Source organism: Heloderma suspectum, chromosome 6, assembly GCF_057233095.1.
Source record: "Heloderma suspectum isolate Gila_16-S chromosome 6, 16-S_ref, whole genome shotgun sequence".
In the NCBI taxonomy this organism is placed as follows: Eukaryota; Metazoa; Chordata; class Lepidosauria; order Squamata; family Helodermatidae; genus Heloderma; species Heloderma suspectum.
In genome coordinates, this window is record NC_139463.1 from 77682530 (window position 1) to 77700814 (window position 18285).

The window sequence follows — 18285 nt, forward strand, 5'->3', positions numbered from 1 at the left end:
TTACTTCCTCTTTTTGTCAACTGCCAATTATTCTCTCATACAATACCCATTCACATTACTCACAGTCATAAAGTTGTTATAAAATGCTCCCCCCTATTTGTTAGCCCATTTTGCAGGAGGAGAACTGGGGGTGGTAATTTGCCAATTTAAGGGGTGGGGTGAAAGTAATTGAATTGGTTCAGGTAGGAGTAGGAGACACCATGCACTGCATTTCCCATTAGTTATGTGGTGTGATGAATGGTGGCAACCACAGCTTTCTATCCCTCCCCCACTTCCTTGTCTGTGGAGTGGGTGGAAGCAATACATTTAGCCAGCGAGCTAGAGAAAGAGCCCTGCTGGTGGGTGAGACTCTACCTACTATCTTGTCAAAGGCAAGCATCTCCTTGCTTCCAGCAAGCTGATCTTTGTAAAACACCTTTCTGGGGGCAGGGAGCTGGTGGTCATTGGCTGGTTAGCCATCTAGCAACCACAGGCATATCCACCACCAGAGCTCTTGCTCTTCTTGGCTGGCTAAATACATTGCTTTCCTCCCATTCCATGGACAAGGAAGAAGGGCACAGAAAGCTGCCGCTGCTGCCACTCACCATACTACGTAACTAAGGAACGGTATACTCAACACACAGGCTTACCTTTCTCCACCTAAACCAATTCAATTATCTGCCCTGAAATTCCCATTTTGGTGGGGTGGGCAGGTTAAGGGAACCAGATTGGATGCCCCTCAGTTCCCAAGAGTGGTTTTCACAGACCCCATTCATGTACCACTTTTTCACTCAGAAATACTCACAGATAATAGAACATGTACAAATTTCTATTTCACAAAAGCAACCATCTAAGACAATTGGCCAAGGAGACAGGATTATCATCAAACCTTATCTGTCATATAGTATAAAAGTTTTCTGGAATAAAATAGTCTTCAGCAGCTAGTGAAAACCAGCAAGGGACAGGGCTAGCGGCACTGTATGGAGCGAGGCCTTCCATCAGCTGGGTGAAATTTTGTTGCTTCCACCCTGGATGGGACAGAGAGAGGGGCCTCCTTCTGATCTTAGGAAGAAGGAAAGAGGTCATCGTAGTGTTTGGTGGGTTCTGACTAGAGCTGTGCACAAATGGCCTCTCCAAATTCTCCAGCCTATTTGTGGGCAGAGAAATTGGGGGGATAATTTCACTGAATTTCTCCTAGGGGAGGAGAAATTCTCTGACAATTTCTCATAGATAGGGCTCACTATTGGCAGGGGTTATAGCACAGGCTATTTCTTTTTTCCTAAGGGTTTTTGGTTTATTGAACTGCTTCTGTAGGTCACAACAGCATGAACTGGGGTAAGGCTTCCACTTTTTTGAGGCAGAAATTTGAATGTCTTTTGGTGGTATCTTTGAGCTTACCTAATCAATGTGAAGTGGCTGAGGGTGCTTTTCTCTCTATATTGCACATCCTTCCATTACTCTGCAGCCTCCTAGGCCACCTGCACTTTCTGAACTGAAAAAGAGTCATGGGAGGAATTGCCTCATGATGGCTTCCTCATGATGGCTTCAACTGAAGTGTGGGAAGCCGAGGAGGCCACAGAGATTATTGTACAATGACAGACAGGACACTCATGTACACTTCTTAGCCACCTCATATGTAAGGTCAGCACAAGAACCCCAAACCCAACCCATGAGAATGTCTCTGAAATTTCTCCTCCTTTGAATTTCTTTTCGAATTGAATGAGAATGGTAAAAAAAAATGTGGGAGCAATTTAAAGCATAGCACTAGTTCTCACAATGTAGGGTTTTGCAATTTTTCCAGCAGACCTTTTGTGTGTGTGTGTGTGTGTGTGTGTGTGTTGATGTGTTTTCATTCATACTAGAAAGTAAAGGAAGCAAGGAGAACCTCTCTCCCTTGATATTGCACTCCCCTCGCATGACCCAAACACAGCAAATACACAGGGTGTAAAAGAGAGGGCCAACAAGAGAAAAAGGGAGAGGGAGAGGAGAAGGAGGTGGGTAATGGGAAAGCAGTATGCCTCTGTATACCGGTAACTGGAGAACATGAGCGAGAAAGGGCTATTGCACTTGTGTTCTGACTGTGGGCATCCCATACCTATCTGGTTGGTCCCTGTGGAAACAGAAGTTTGGGTTAGATCACCCTTTGGTCTGATCTGGCAGGGCTCTTCCTTAGACATCCCTAAAATGCTGAGAAAGACACTCAGACAGACCATCGCCAGAAAACATTATCATTATTTTGGAGCCAGGTTAAGACTTCGCTTCATTACCAGGCATTTGATGGGATATGACGACATTTTTAATGCATCAGTTGAATTATTTATGGTTGTCACTGATGGCTTATTTGTTTTATGGGTTGGTTGTGTTTTACTGGAAATTCTCTTTGCTGTTTTTAATATTGTATGTTCTGATTTTCTTGTAAATTGTCTTGATAATAATAATAGTAATAGTAATAATAACACATGATTTGTTAGGACTGATTTAGCATTGATGTCGGCATTACTGAAGTTTTTGAGTATTAATATCTTTTCTTTTTGTATGCAGCATTCTTTGCTGTTAGCTGACTTGACTGATTTCTACAGGAATGATTGGTTAATAATGGGTAAATAAATATAAATAAATAAACCTGGAGGGGAAAAGGAGGCATTCATGTAATACTCTTGAACTTGTCAATCCATTGCTTAAACAGCTGCAGACAGACCAGTATCTTTCCAAGTTCAGATGTATCCAAGACCACAGCCAAGCATCGTGAAAAGAGAAACTGGCTATACTTGGGGATTAGAATGTGGGCTAACACCTCTACGTAGGGAAAAATGTCATGTTGATTCTATTTTACAGCAAGTAATTTACCAGATGAAAACTTGAAAATTATGGTTAAAACACTGCATGGAAATGAATCTGGCATCACAGAATTCATCCTCCTGGGATTTGGGGATCTGCCTGAGCTGCAAATCTTCCTCTTCTTGGTATTTCTAGTGATTTATCTTGTGACTGTGGCTGGGAACCTTCTTATAATTATGGTAGTTGTGGCTGATGAACACCTACACACCCCTATGTACTTCTTTCTTGGGAACTTGTCCTGCCTGGAGACATGCTATACAACAACCATCTTGCCCAGGATGGTGGCCAGTTTCATATGTATGGACATAACAATTTCAGTAAGTGGATGCATTACCCAATTTTATTTCTTCTGCTCTTTAGCTTCTACAGAAACGTGGCTACTGGCAATAATGTCTTATGACAGATATTTGGCAATATGCAGCCCTTTGCACTATGCTACCATCATGAATATAAAGTTCTCCTTCCAGTTGGTGTTGTTAGCATGGACCAGTTCTTTCCTGGCTACTTGGATACTGGCTTTCCTTATGTCCAGATTATACTTCTGTGGCCCCAATGAGATTGACCATTTCTTTTGCGATTTCACCCCAGTGGCAAAACTATCCTGTATCGACACTTACCCAATGGAGCTTTCTGCTTTAGTCTTTGGTTTTATGTTTGCAGCCATGCCATTTCTTCTAACAATCACATTCTATATTTGCATAATCAGCACCATCTTAAACATTTCATCCACCACTGGGAGGCAAAAGGCCTTCTCGACCTGCTCCTCTCATCTCATTGTGGTTTGCATTTTCTATGGTACAATCATCATTGTCTACATGTTGCCAGACACCCCTACTCTGAGAGATCTCAATAAGGTCTTCTCCGTTTTCTACACAGTCCTGACTCCTTTAGTCAATCCCCTCATCTACAGCTTGAGAAACAAAGAAGTTCACAAAGCCTTAAGAAGAATTTACAGTAAATTGGCCATTTTTGCAAGGAGTTGGCTGAATCTATCCTTTGCCTTTAGGTTTTTCAGCCAATCAAAGTCCTGAGCCATAGCTGCTGAATCCCAATGGTTAACCACCCCTTTGGGATGTTTAACATTATCTAAATTGCTGTGGCCGGTGGGCTAGTTTTTCTGTTTTGCATTCCACCATTTCTGACTTCGTACTGTGTTATGGAAGCAGTAAAGCTATAGTTGACCAGAGTACTACACCAATTTAACACGGGTCATCAGAGATAAAGAGAAAACCTTCCTTCTTCGCCTGTCACCTAAGTCCTATGCAGATGATAAAAATGGAGGTAAATTGATGCATGGAGGGGAAAATGGGATTGTGCCCAGCTTATGCATGAAAGGTTATATATGCCACAATAAATGCTTTTTTCTTCAATGTGCCACAGGATTCTTTGTTCTTTTTATCTCCATAATTTTAAGGAAGCACAATTATTGGGAAAGAAATACCATAATATGTTCTTCAAGGACATCATAGTCTGAAATGATGTGATGTTTTTACTAAACTCTTAATATTTATTATTTCCTTGTGGTTCCTTGGCCTCCATAAAGTGTGATAACAGTAAAACTCAGAATCCCTTTCTAAGTGGATGGTCCCAAATCAAGACCTTTGGTTATCAGTTTATAGTACACTTACTCTAGAATGTCAAATTACTTGGCCTCTTTGATGTAGGAAATAAATAATGAGGACACGTTTCTGCAAATAATTACACCACTGTTCATTGGTACTTCCTTTGTGCTATCAGAACTGAAGTGGGAAACCCTTAACATTCACCCAGGAGCATACAAATCTATGTAGCAGAGCCGTACCAAAATAGTTGTTCTTTATGCAGCCTCCCACACTTTATATTTCCAGGTAAATACAGTTGGGAGAGATACTGAGCTTCTCCACAGGAGGTTAAAACCCCACAGCCTTACTGGGGCTTCTGCTTCTGGATTCCTTGAGGGATTAAGACTGCTTCCTTTACACGTGATTGCTTCCAGGGCTTTTTTTTCTGGGCAAGTTCTAAATGTTTCATTGTTGTTGTTCAGTCGTTCAGTCGTGTCCGACTCTTCGTGACCCCATGGACCATAGCACGCCAGGCCTTCCTGTCCTGCGCCCTCTCCCGGAGTGTGCTCAAGTTCATATTCATTGCATCGGTGATGCTATCTAGCCATCTCATCCTCTGCCGTCCCCTTCTCCTTTTGCCAATGTTTCATTATACAGCCACTAGATGGCAATGCAATAAAGTGGCATTCTGGAAATTCACCGGAAACTTATTGTGTTTCAGAGTATAAGAAAATCTCTTATTGCATTATTCCTGTTGAGAATTATGCTGCTATAATGGCAAGAAAGCACAGGAGGGGTCCTGGAGGTTGATGATGTTGTATAAAGAACTCACAAAAAAACCCGAGTGACCAATCATGAGCACACAATAAAAGCTTCCTGTAGAAATGACGATTATCTCAAGAGCCAAGTTAAGTTTCCTTGCAAACAATTTAAATAATTCTTTGATTATTCATTTTACTTCACTGGTGCTTTGCCCTTTGCAATCGTTTCTGAGATTCTAGAATACAAGAAATGTCTTCTGAATTTGAACCTACACACAAACTTATTACACTCATCAGAATGTCTACTCAGGAGCTTACATGAGATACCCCCAATGTTCTTAGGCACTATGAAATCTGAACCCTGGGAAAATGGGAGCTATATATAGATCCCATGGACACAGCTTAAATGCACCAGAATGTAGATGTATAGGCCCCTGAGTCAAAGTTCTGATAAATGTTTGGAGGTCAGAGAGGCACCTGCAGGTATAAGCCCTCCCAACTCCATCCTATAATTTAGCCAAGAATGTTAGCTTCAGCCTTACTTTGAAACACAACTTTGAATAGGAATATCCCTATTCAGGTATTCAAAACTGAGAGTAATGAATGCATGTGGGAGGTCACATCTCAGGAACAGACTCCTACCCTTATCTGCACACATTCATGCAGAGCCCCCCATGCAAACAGCATGGATAATGTATCATGTATCTCAGACCATTAATGGACACAGCCCGAGCTACTTGGAAAGAATTTTATAGTAAAAGAAGATGACATAGAATCATAGAATAGTAGGGTTGGAAGGTGCCTATAAGACCATCGAGTCCACCCCCTCATGTATGATGATGTGATTGCAGATATCACCACCAAGAAGCTGCAACTATACTGATGAACAACCAGCATCATGTTTTGCATTCTCTGAATGTACCAAGACAGATTGTGACTGTGAGGCCCTAGAAAAGATACTGCAGGTCTGAACCACCCTATGGAAGCACTAGGTTACCTTTTTTTCCCCAGAGAGTGTAATTCCATGGAGCAAGAATTAATATACTTATCTCTTAGTTGCATCATACTTGTTTTTCAGACAGTCACAATATAATTAACAAGGTCCTAGGCCCACTTCTTTTAACTGTGGGCAACTAACAGTTTCAGAGATGCCCATTTGTCAATAGAGACAGTTCTTACCAGTTAAGCCTACCATTGCTTATTATCACAGATTTAGAAAATCCTTTGCTACTGAATCCTGGAACATCACTCAGTGCAAGTTCCTGACCTTGGCAGATAGTCCGGAGTCCCCCCACTGAGGTCACAGACAGCACTCCAATCTTGGAGGGGGGAATCAGAGATCCGACACCCCTCCCCCTCCGCCTCGTAGCCAGCGAGAGGTCAAAAACATCTTAATTCTCACCCTGTTCTTGTATGTCTGTATGTTCATCTGCGAACTGTTCAGTTCCCTTAATCTCAATACAATGCATTCCCTACACATTTCCTTTTCCAATCCGTATCTGTAATTCTGACACCAATAAATTTAACAAAGACATCTGTATTGAATTTATTTCTATGCTCATAATTAGAAGCAAACTGTAAGCCCTTTCAATACGCATTTCACAATCTTGCCCCAGTTTTAGAAAATCTCTAAATAAATCCTCTAGATAGCCTAATAAATTATTTCCTCCAATTTCTTCAAGAATATCTCTAAGCTTTACATTACATTGTGTCACATCAGCATATAATTTTTCAATCTGGCCTTCTAAGAGAGCAATCCTATGGCAACTAGATAGTGTCTAGAGGGCCATAGGATCTTTCAGTTTCTGGGAGCTGAGTTTGGAGCCAGGGCTTGAGCTCGGTTCCCAGAATCCACACTACCCATGCCCTCCACTGTTGTAGGTGGCACAGTTCTCACCAGTCTCTGTGCTTGGAAATGAAGTACAGTTAGGTGAACAGGGGGCATTCTTGGGGGCGGAGAGGGAAGGAGACTGTGGAAGCTACATACACAGCTTCCTATGCCCCATTCAGCCTCCCCCCTCCCCTGCTCTGATGTGCCCTGGCTAGACAGCCGAAACCACGCGTCTAGCAACAAAGCAATACCAGACAGGCTGCTCAACAAGATCAGCCTTGGATGGCCTTCTCTCTGTCCCATCAGCCAGTACAGCTAGGGTGGTGAGGATGAGGGAGAGGGCCTTCTTTGTGGTGGCCCCCACTCTGTGGAACTCCCTCCCTAGGGAACTCTGCCATGCCCCCTCTTTAATGAGCTTCTGCCACGCATTGAAAACTTGGTTGTTCAGGCAGGAATTTGGGGTGGTTAGGGTATTTTTAGAAATACGATATTTTAATGTGGACTTTTACTGTTTTAGATTGTTTGTACTATTGTACATCAGAGTGGCTGGGTGACTGGCCAGATGGGCAACTAAGAAATGTAATTAAAAAAAAAAAGCAGGGCAAATGGAGCGTGGCAGAGAGAATCCATTCCGTGCTCCACCCACCTTGCATAGGATAGTCAGAGGTGGCCGACTATCCCAATAGGATTGGGCCCTAATTTGTTAACATCTTCATGACACATGTGTTTTCTGTTGTAGCTCCCTGTACTCCCATCATTCACATTTCAGCCACAACTTTCATTTTAGCACAATTTTCCTATTGGCATTTAATGTTAATTTACGATTTCTGAATTTTCTGTTTGTTAAGTGAATAGCTGTGCCAAGAACTCAGCAATCAAGCCCTTGTGCACATAAAGCACAAATGCTTGACTGGAGTCCTTGGTGTAGAGAGGAAGGGCGGCTCGAATGAAATCCCCCAAGGAGAAACAGGAAAAATCTGCCGAATTTTCAATATAGGCTAGCCTATTGCAGGAAAAAACACAGATGCAAATGGCATATTGGATGCCACTTGCGGCCGTAAAGCCCTGAGTTTACCCTAATTGCAGCCGTTTACGGCTCTATTTAGGTAAAAACCAGTGCTTTACAGCTGCAAGTGGCATCCACTACACTATTTGTGGCTGTATTTCTCCAAGGAATACAGTAATGGCGGCTGCCATTACCATATTGCCAGTGCCGCGGAGCTGGAGTGCAGCTCCATGAAATCCTCTGGACGCAGAGCTGCTCCAGAGGATTCTGGGGGGGAGGAATGGATTGCCTCCCGCCCACCCCTGAGGACACTGTTGCAGAACGGATGGAGAGTAATCTGCCCATCCCTAGTCTTTTTTTTGGGGGGGAATACTTTTTATTTTATTTTTGTCTTTATAAATGAAATAAACAGTACCAACAACCTAATCGGTAGCTGCAGTTTCCCAACAATACAATATTCTTAAGAGGACACAGCAATAACAAAAAGGAGGAAAAAAATATTTAAAAGGATTAAATTTAAACTCTAATACACACGGGCTTCAAATCCCATTCTACTTAAAAATTATACCTATAACATTGGCAATATTACAATTCAATACAGCATGAATAATCATACCATGTCATCAGTCTTATAGCAAGGAAGCAGGCCTACAATTCATTTCCAGTAACCATATATTGCTCTTCTAACATATAATAGTAAAGCTTAAGAATTTAACCAGCCAAAAATCTTACTAGCCAGTCTCATAATAATGACAGTAATAATAATAATAAAGAAAGAGATTAAAAAGGATAAATAATAATAACAAATCACTAAAAATTTTTATAATGTTATATGATAATAAAGCTTAAAAACAACCTTACAACAGTGAGTAATATATTTTATACTAGGTATATAAATGTGTGTGCACATTTCTATACACGCTCAAATAGTATATTTAAGTACAGTATGTCATATCCATTTTAAAGAAAAAGGATTTTTTTTTTAAAAAAAAGGGGAGAGAGAAAAATGAGAGAAAACAGACAGATATACATATATATATAAGCAATTAAATCTGGCCTAGCCTGAGTCATTCAGACTAAACATAGCCAGTTAACAAAACATGTTTGTAGATTCCAGTTCATGGGGCTAGAATAGAAATCTCATGCATTTTTGTGTTTAGCCATGCTGCCACCATTTCGTGATTTAGGAACTTCTTCATCTGACCTTCAGAAACAATGCAAAATGTAGCAGGATATTTTTGGTGATATTGTAAGTTCATTTGTTTTGCCAGACTTTTCACCTTGATGAATTGCCTTCTTTAATCTTTTCTCAGCAACTCCTTTGGTGTAATCCAGAAATAACATAACTTTATCTTGTTTCCAAAGAAGATTTCTACCCCCTCTTGCCAAACACAGGATATAATTTTTTGTGGAGATTCTTGCAAATTGGACTATAATCGTATAGCCAGTCCCTTTGGCATTTGGCACACGGAATACCTGCTCAATATCAAGTAAATAATCAGATGGCACAGGGAGTATCTCATGCAAAAGCTTATCTACAAAAGTAGACAAATTTACATCACTAGGCAGATCCTTAATACCAATAATATGTACATTTGCTCTGCATGTAAAAGCCTCCAGTTGGGAAATTCTGACAAAAGAGTTGTTGAAAAAAACTTGTGATGCAGTTTCATTCGCTGCTACACTATCTTGCAGCTCATTAACCTTCGCCTCCATTTTTTGCCAAGAAGTGGCAAAATCCACAGCCCCTTGCAGGGTGGTGATGGAATTTTGAATTGTATCCAGCCTCTTAGCCTGTTCAGCAAATTGCGAAGACAAAGTTTTTATCAGAGTAAATAACTTCCCTATATTTTCGGTTCTCGGCACCTTTGCCAAAGGAGGTACAGGGGGAGTAGGCGGAGATCCAGTTCCTTTTTTTCTCCTTGCTGTAGCCATGTTTCTCTTCAAACAGATCTTGCAGGTCCTCAAATATCCTCAAATTTTGTTAATATTTCTTAAACCATTCCTCAGATATTGTTGGTATTTCTTAATCCATATACTACAATGGAGAACATCAGCTCTAATTTCTCCTATTTAGATAGGAGTTTCAAAACAACTTTTGGCGATGATTAAACTGGGAGGGTAGTCTCAGAATCCAGCCCCCCCACTGCTTCGCCGAGAGGACTAATTTTCCAAGACTTCATCCAGCTGCTGCCTTGCCTCCCCTTTTCATTCCAGGGAAGAGATGAAAAGGTTTTTCAACCTTTTAAAAGGTTGTTTGAGATGGCATCCCACGGAAGCTCCATGGAATGCTGCAGGGGCGACATTGGCTCTGACCGGAAGCCCCCATCCCTAGTCTTGAATGGGCAATTAAGGGAGCAATCCTATTGGTATAGGCGGCTGCCTCTGAACTCGGACACAGCCGCCTATCCCATGCCGGGCAGGCAGAATGGATCTTCCCCTCCATACTCCGGCCACCGTGCATTACTGGCTAGATGGCTGATTTCAGCTGTCTAGCTGGAGTGGTTCACAGCAGGGCAGTGGAGGCGGACAATGCATAAGAAGTGTTAAAATGACACTTCTGCCATTTCTGCCCCTCTCCGCCCCTGGGAATGCCCCCTTTCCTCCCTCTCTGCACTGCTCTTCCAAGCGTGGAGCCCAGGATGATCCATACTGCCTATGAGGCAGTGAGGGAAGGGGCAGGAGGCGGTTTTCTGGGAACTGACCTTGGAGCACGGGCTCTGAAGTCAGTTCCTGAAAACCAAACAATCTTATGGCCATCTAGCTGCTGTCTATAGTGGCCATAGAATTGCGCCCTAAGACATATTAGCATAACAAATGGCAAGCTCCCAGTAGAGATGAAAATGGCTAGAATTTATTTGTTGATATGGCCTGCAATTTTGGACTGTCCTTGGGGGCTTGGCTTTGGGGATGATCATGTTGAGCACCTGCACTTCAAAATGTACCACTGCACCACAGGCTGCACCCCATTGTCTTCATCCTTTTCAGGTTTCCTATCTTTCTTTGTAGGCCTGTGATGGCTGATAGGGGCTAGGGTGGGTCATGGGAGATCCACAATTCAGTCTCCTCTTCTGAGTTTGGAGCTCTGTCTCTGGCCTCAGTGGAGGAGTTCTGCAGGATCCTATGGAGTCCCAGACTCTGTCTAGGGGCCATTGGATTGCTCTCTTAAGGAACTCGAGCATACGATAAATTTATTTTTATTATAATAAACTTCAGAAGAAGGGAGATTTACATTTCCTGATTCATTTGCATCATAAATGGAAGGTGTTAAGTAGTAAAAATTAATTCAGACATTAGAAGAACTCGAGCTTATTATCAGTAGATCAGTTGGTCAGAGGAAATGTGCTTCATTCTTGACCTTGAAAAAGACTATAGGGTAATGGATATCTCTCCTCTTCTGATTTCAAGACTATAGTTATAGTAAATGGTTTAACTTCAGTGGTGATTGACCAATTGCTTTTGCAAGATGGAGGGAGCAATCCTATGTTCCCTAGTCTGGGGGACATAGGATATTTTGGATTCCTGGCTCTGTGCTTGAAGACAGGACTCTGAGCTTGGAGCCAGGAAACCGCGCTCCCCTCCCCCTCCCCCTAGTAACTGGCATGGAAAAAAACATGCCTGCTGCCTCTCCATGCTCAGGAAATGGAGCATGGAGATGGGGAGAAGGGGGCGTTCCCGGGGGAGGGGAGGAGGCTGGGACAGCTGGCTTACGCCTTTTCCTATCACTGCCCCCACCTCCTTCCCCTCCCCTCCCCAAAGCCTCCTCTAGACAGACCTAGCACCTCCCTCTCTGCATAGGATATTCAAAAACCTCTGAGTCTTGGGCCTTACGAATACCCAGGGTGCAACCCATAGGATGTCTTTAAAGTCACTTATGCCATATGAAAAGTATGAATATACTAACAGGCCATTGTGATTGTATGCAAATTCAGCCTGCCTGATGATGAGAGGCTGGCCATTATGACCTCATCGTTATGCTGCCCACCTGATGGTCTGAGGCCAATAGTTTGCCAAATGTTCCCTTTGCATCCTTGCCCGGACAGGGTTCTTGTAACCTTCTTTCCAACCCTTTGTATGCCCTGGACATGGGCTTCCAGAATTTAGAGATGCCAAGAAAATGATAAGTCAGGTCCAGGTTTACTTACAAGGAGAATTTACTTACAGCGCACTGGCATACCCCATTGTTGGATCAGACAAAGGCTCTGAACAAAGAATTCCACCACAAGAAAGCTTTTATATCATACATGTGTGGCATGCATAGCAGTGAGATAACATGGCAGGTGGAAGCATCAATCATGTGTGTTGAAGCTTATCTACGACTTCCTCAGCATAGCCTGGGAGTGCTTAATAACATCCTTAGCAGAAGCAAGACTGATATAAGTTCCCCAGCCCATACACCTGGTTCTGTTTAAGATAAACAGAGCTTCACTTCCCAGGCACATCCTAGCTCTGATAAGATAGATGGTACCAGTATTGTGTAGTGGCTAGAGTGTTGGGCTAGGAGCCGGGACAACTGGGTTCTAGTCCCTACTCAGCCATGGAAGCTCACTGGGTGACTTTCACCAGTCACAGACTCTCACCCCAACCTCAGCCCAATCACAGGGTGGTTATTGTGAGCCTAAAAGGGAGTGGCATGGTCATTTTAAAAGGTTTTTTCTTTCTTTAAAACAGCGTTGCTCTAAACAGATAGTTTATCGCTCAGGCACACCAAAGACAGCCTTCTTTTGGGAAGCCCCTAGGAAGAGGAAGTGTTTTGGATGAAAGTAAATAGAGATGGAGGATTTCAATTAAAAAAACACAAAGTAAATATTTTTGAAAAATAGCAATTCTTACGGAAGTTATGCAGAATCTCAGAGATGGCTGGGCACCAGAGTCATGGTTGTTGGTACAGATTTATCTTCGTAATTTTCGGAATGGAAAAAAAGAGGAGAATTCTGGGGGCTTGTGAATGGTGGAACGGAACACTGGCCACAAACTGCAGAAGACAAGCGGCACAGAAGGTACACAATTTGTACATCCCTACATGAAACACACTTCATTGGAAGCTCTTGACACACAGACTCCATGATTAACAACATTTTTCACTATAATTCAAAGTCGGGAATTCATGTCCATAAAACTTTTTTTTTTTTTTAAGAATTAGGCTACCCTCTATAACATGTGCCTTCTATAACAGGATTTGATTTTTAATATCGGAAAATGTCAAGTCTAATTAAACAAACATAATTAATTGCAAACTGGAGCAAAATGAAATATGAACAGAAAAAGCGTCTCTGTGCACCTTTCTAAATACAGGTGCAGGCAAAAGTACAATGATATGCCAGTAACATATGGCCTGTAAGCAAATCATGAAGGGATTAAGAGGCACCTACAGTTAAAAGTAACCCAGTCAAGTAACCCTGGATGATGCTGAGCTCACCTCAGCAAACCTGCACATTCAGGTGACCCATTGGCCTTTTAATGACAGCAAAGCTGTGGCCGGCTTTGCATCAGTCAGTATCTCAAACCAGCCCAGGTGTAGGAGACAGACTGTGCCTGTCAGCATGGTCCTGCAACCAATAACAACAGGTTTGGTATCGGCAACCGTGTCAAGGTTTGTGAACACTGCTATGCTTTGTTTTCAGTGGCAATTGTCAACTCTTTGCTGCCATGGCAGAAAGGCTTCACTGCCCCTGCTCACAGTTCTGGGCTTCATCCACAACATTGTCCCCTATGGCTTAGCTCTCGGCAAGTATAACAGTGCCCTAGGCTTTGCTTCCTTCTACGCCCCGCTCAAGATGGCACAGCTGCAAGGTCATGGTCCATTCATGACCAAGGTGCAAGGCTCAGTTTACCATCTGATGGGCACTTTGCAGTCAGATGAGATTCCAAGCTATGGGAAGCTGTACATTCTTGACACTGAGGAGGCCACTACGGCTCATGTTGAGCGAGCAGAGAGCAGCACACTGGATTGCACCTTGCTGGAGTCACTCACTAACCTCCTACTTATTGTTAACCCATCTGCTAATGACTACTGGCATGTCAATGAAATCCTTGAGCAGGGGAACACTGCCTCGCTTGCTGCTGGATGTGTACCAATGGATGTATCACTGTGCTTCCATCATGACCGCAGAATAATGAACACTGTGGCTCATTCTGGATGTTATAATGTTTCCCATGTCTGTGAAATTGCTGCTTTGTTTGTTACCTTGGATGGCTTTCCTCCAGCTGATCGTTGTCTGATAGTACACTCTAAAGTTGGACACTGCCACCAGATCTCCTATATGGAGAGTCATGGCGACTCTTTGGTTTACCCTTTGCTGCACTTTCATGGTGAGGCTGGATGGGGTCCTGACATGGTGCATGTTGCAGCCAGGCAAACCAAGTTGGCATCTATCTGCCTACACCTGCCTTCTGCCATGGACAACTCTATGTTGTCATGAGCCATGTCTGCTCATTGGCAAACCTAAAGATTCAAGCCAATAACAGACCAGAACAAGGACACTGGAGCTCACACCAAGAATATTGTATTTAAGGAAGTTTTGTAAAGATAAAACATGTAACACTTTGAATGTTTCAATAAATGCAGTTAGTTAAGTTAAACCTTTCATTAGATTTGATTTTTCTCCATGAACTGTGATGGTGGATAACCAACTTGTATCCTCAAAATATGAATCTGTGCAGCAGAACTGTGCCAAAATAGTTGTTCTTTATGCAGACGCCTACACTTCTTTATATTTCCAGGTAAACACAGTTGGGAGACAGATTGTCTCAAGAGCCAAGTTAAGTTTCCTTGCAAACAATTTAAATATTTTGTTGATGATTCATTTTACTTCACTGGTGCTTTGTCCTTTGCAATCCTTTCTGAGGAGGTGCTAGAATACAATCACTTCTGTACTTGAACCTACATCCCATGGATACAGCTTATATGCATCGGAATGTAGATGTAAAGGCTCCTGAGTTAACATTCTGATAAATGTGTGGAAGTCAGAGTGGCACCTGCAGGTAAAAGCCCTCCCAACTCTGTCCTACCATTTAGCCAAGAACTTCAGTATCAGCCTTAATTTGAAACACACATTTGAATACAGGATAGTCCTATTCAGGTATTCAAAACTATGGGTAATGACTGCATGTGGGGGATCATAGTTTAGGAATAGACTCAACACACATTCCTTAGAACATCTAAAGAGAGTCCTCCATGCAAACAGCATGGATTATGTACCATGTATCCCAGACCATTCCTGGACATAGCCCAAGCTACATGCAAACAGCATGGATCATGTACCATGTATCCCAGACCATTCCTGGACATAGCCCAAGCTACTTGGAAGGGAATTTATGGTAAGAAGCTCGACTGATGCGATTGCAAAGATCACCGTCAGGAAGCTGCAACTATACTGATGGAAAACCAGCATCCCAGTTTGCATTCTCTGTGTTAAAGTATCGCTGCAGCCTGTGAGACCCTAGAAAAATTATTGCAAGTCTGAATCACCCTATGGAAGCAGTACGTATGTTACTTTTTATCCTGAGACTGTAGTAATCCCATGGAGGAAGAATTAATATAATGATCTCCTGTGGATTTAGGTGGCTGGTTGTATCATCAGTGTTTTTCAGACAGCCTCAAAATCATCAGCAAGGCCCTAGCCTCAGTTCTTTTAACTGTGGGCAAGCAGCAGTTTCATGGACACTCATTTTGCAATAGAGACAGGTCCTCCTAGAGCCCATTGTTTATCACCACAAATTTAAAAATCCTTTGCTACTGACTATTACAGAATCCTGGAACATCATTCAATGCAACAGTAAAGAGTGGCGGGTAAGAATTAACTTAATCCGATATGCCTACACCCTTAGTAATAACATACTAACCTAGAAATGCATTAGGATGAGCTGGCATTTTCAAACCAATTTTAGGTGAGAATTCCCAAGTTCCACCACGTTTCAGTGTGTCAAAATGGAACTGTTTAGTTCCAGAACTGCTCGCTTGATCATGATGACTTGTGGATCTTCAGTTTACCCTCCCCCCCTGCGCATCCCACATTGATAGCCACAGCTATGGCTTCATAACCTTTCCAACCTGTAGTCCCAGAGCTTGGTAGCCTGAAACTCTTACCCCAGTGGTGCAGTGGAATTAGGGTTAGACTTACACTGGGGAGACCTGGATTCAAAATCACTGATAGCCATTGTCTTGCCACTATCTTGACAATCTAGTGGGCCTGTGACAGAGGCGACATTCGAACTTGAGATTTCCTGATTTCAGCTCAGTCTCTTAGAGAGCAATCCTATGATGCTTAGACAGCATCTGGGGGGGGGCATAGGATAGATTGGATTTCTGGATCCAAGGTCGGAGCCTCTGACCTCCTCCTCCTTGCAGCTGGTGTGGTGAGAACTTCTCCAGCTGCTTCTACGAGCTCACAAATGTGAGCCCGGGGAGGAGGGGAAGGGGGTGGTTCTGTGGGCGGGGAGGGGAGGATTACAAACAATCCTCTGGCCACCCAACCCTCCTTCCCTGCTGCTCCTTGACACCTCAGCTAGATGTGTGAAAACGCCTGTCTGGCTAAAATGCAGAGTGGGGGGAGCACCTCTGCTGTCCTCATGCTATGCATAGGATGCCTGTCAGCCTCTGAGTCCAGAGGCTGATGGGCATCTGGACATGACTGCACCCTTAATCATTATGCTAAATTAAAAACACATTCTCCGCCCCGCAACTCTCATATTTATTCTCAGCTAGACTAGGAAAATATTTTCAGCTGCTGTTCCTTGCATGTGTAGATACATTCAAAATACTTTGGGAGAAACAATTTGAGGCCCCAGATGTAAAGACATTGTAAACTGCAAGCAGAGGCAGTAAAACACAGCTTCAAAAGCATAATAAGCTTGTGATGGTCCTTAGTCTCAGATTTGACAAGAGGAAATTGGGACAAAGGTCTCAGTGGTTTAATTCCCATCTCAATATTCTCTATGCACTCAACACAAAAGGTAATGCTGATGCCTCTACATTAAAACCAATGTCCTTCTGATTATATTCTAGGATTGGTGTGACTTGCCCTGGATTAAATCAATGTGGAACACAGAGAAAGGCAACCAGACAACCATCACAGAATTCATCCTCGTGGGTTTTGGGAATATCCCAGAGTTGCAGCAGCCTCTTCTTTTCTTGCTCTTCCTAATGATTTATATTGTGACACTAACAGGGAACTTACTTATCATTTTGCTAGTTGTGACTGATCACCATCTTCACACTCCCATGTACTTCTTCCTGGCAAATTTATCCTGCCTGGAGATCTTCCTGCCCAAGATGTTGACCAATTAGTTTAGTAGTGAGAGGTCCATTTCTGTTAGTGGCTGCATAACCCAATTTTATTTCTTTGGCTCTTGTGTTAGTGTAGAAACATATCTCCTGACAGCAGTGTCCTATGACCGCTTTCTGGCAATATGTAGACCTTTGAACTATGCCTCTGTTGTGAAACTGTGTTTACAGCTCATGGCTGGGGCATGGATAAATGCTTTGGTAGGTGATTCCATAGTAGTATTTATGCTGGCTCAGTTATACTTCTGTGGCCCCAGTGTTATAGATCATTACTTTTGTGACTTGATCCTGATAGAAAAGCTCTCCTGCAGTGACACCAGCCTGATCGAACTCATCACCTCTATCCTGCCCTTCATTTATATCATCACCCAATTTTTACTGACTGTCACATCCTATGTTTGCATCATCACCATTATTCTCAAGATTCCATCTGCTATTGGGAGGCAGAAAGCCTTTTTGACCTGCTCCTCTCGTCTCACAGTGGTTTGCATTTTTTTATGGTTCACTAATCATTGTCTACATGTTGCCAGATACCCCCACTCTGAGAGACCTCAATAAAGTCTTCTCACTCTTCTATACCATCCTGAACCCCTTAATCAATCCTCTCATCTACAGTTTGAGGAACAAAGAAGTTCACAGAGCCCTGTGGATAGTATGTTGCAAATTGGCAGGTCATGCAAGGATTCAGCTGAACTCCTCCCTTTCCTTTGCCATTTTTCAGACAACATCTGGAGTCAAGACTTGTAAGAGCTGCATCTGCTTGTAGTGGTTGGTGTCAGACTAGGCCTGGGGAGACCCGGGCTCAAATCCCTGCTCAGCTATGAAGCCTGCTAGTAGTTCTTAGGCTCATCACACTCTCTCAGTTAAACATCGTTGAGAAGATAAAAGCATCATAACCTCACTTGAGCTTCTGTGAGGAAAAGCGGGATACACAAGTTTTAAATACACCCTTTTGTTTGGCTCTGTGTGTGGAAAGTCACTTTCTTTCAATAGCTGTGGCTGCACTAGGATTTGTTCTCCCATGTTTTCAATTATTGATTGCT

General features: G+C 42.8%; 1 protein-coding gene and 1 pseudogene across 1 annotated transcript; both read left to right on the top strand.

Annotated features, from left to right (window-relative positions):
* The first annotated feature begins 2846 nt into the window (after positions 1–2846).
* Positions 2847–3848, top strand: LOC146341290 (olfactory receptor 11A1-like). Its single transcript, XM_084807351.1, has one exon. It carries the CDS (start codon positions 2847–2849, stop codon positions 3846–3848), a length of 1002 nt encoding a protein of 333 aa, XP_084663477.1.
* Positions 3849–16993: 13145 nt separating this feature from the next.
* On the top strand, positions 16994–18008 carry LOC146341291 (olfactory receptor 11A1-like; annotated as a pseudogene).
* Positions 18009–18285: the final 277 nt, after the last annotated feature.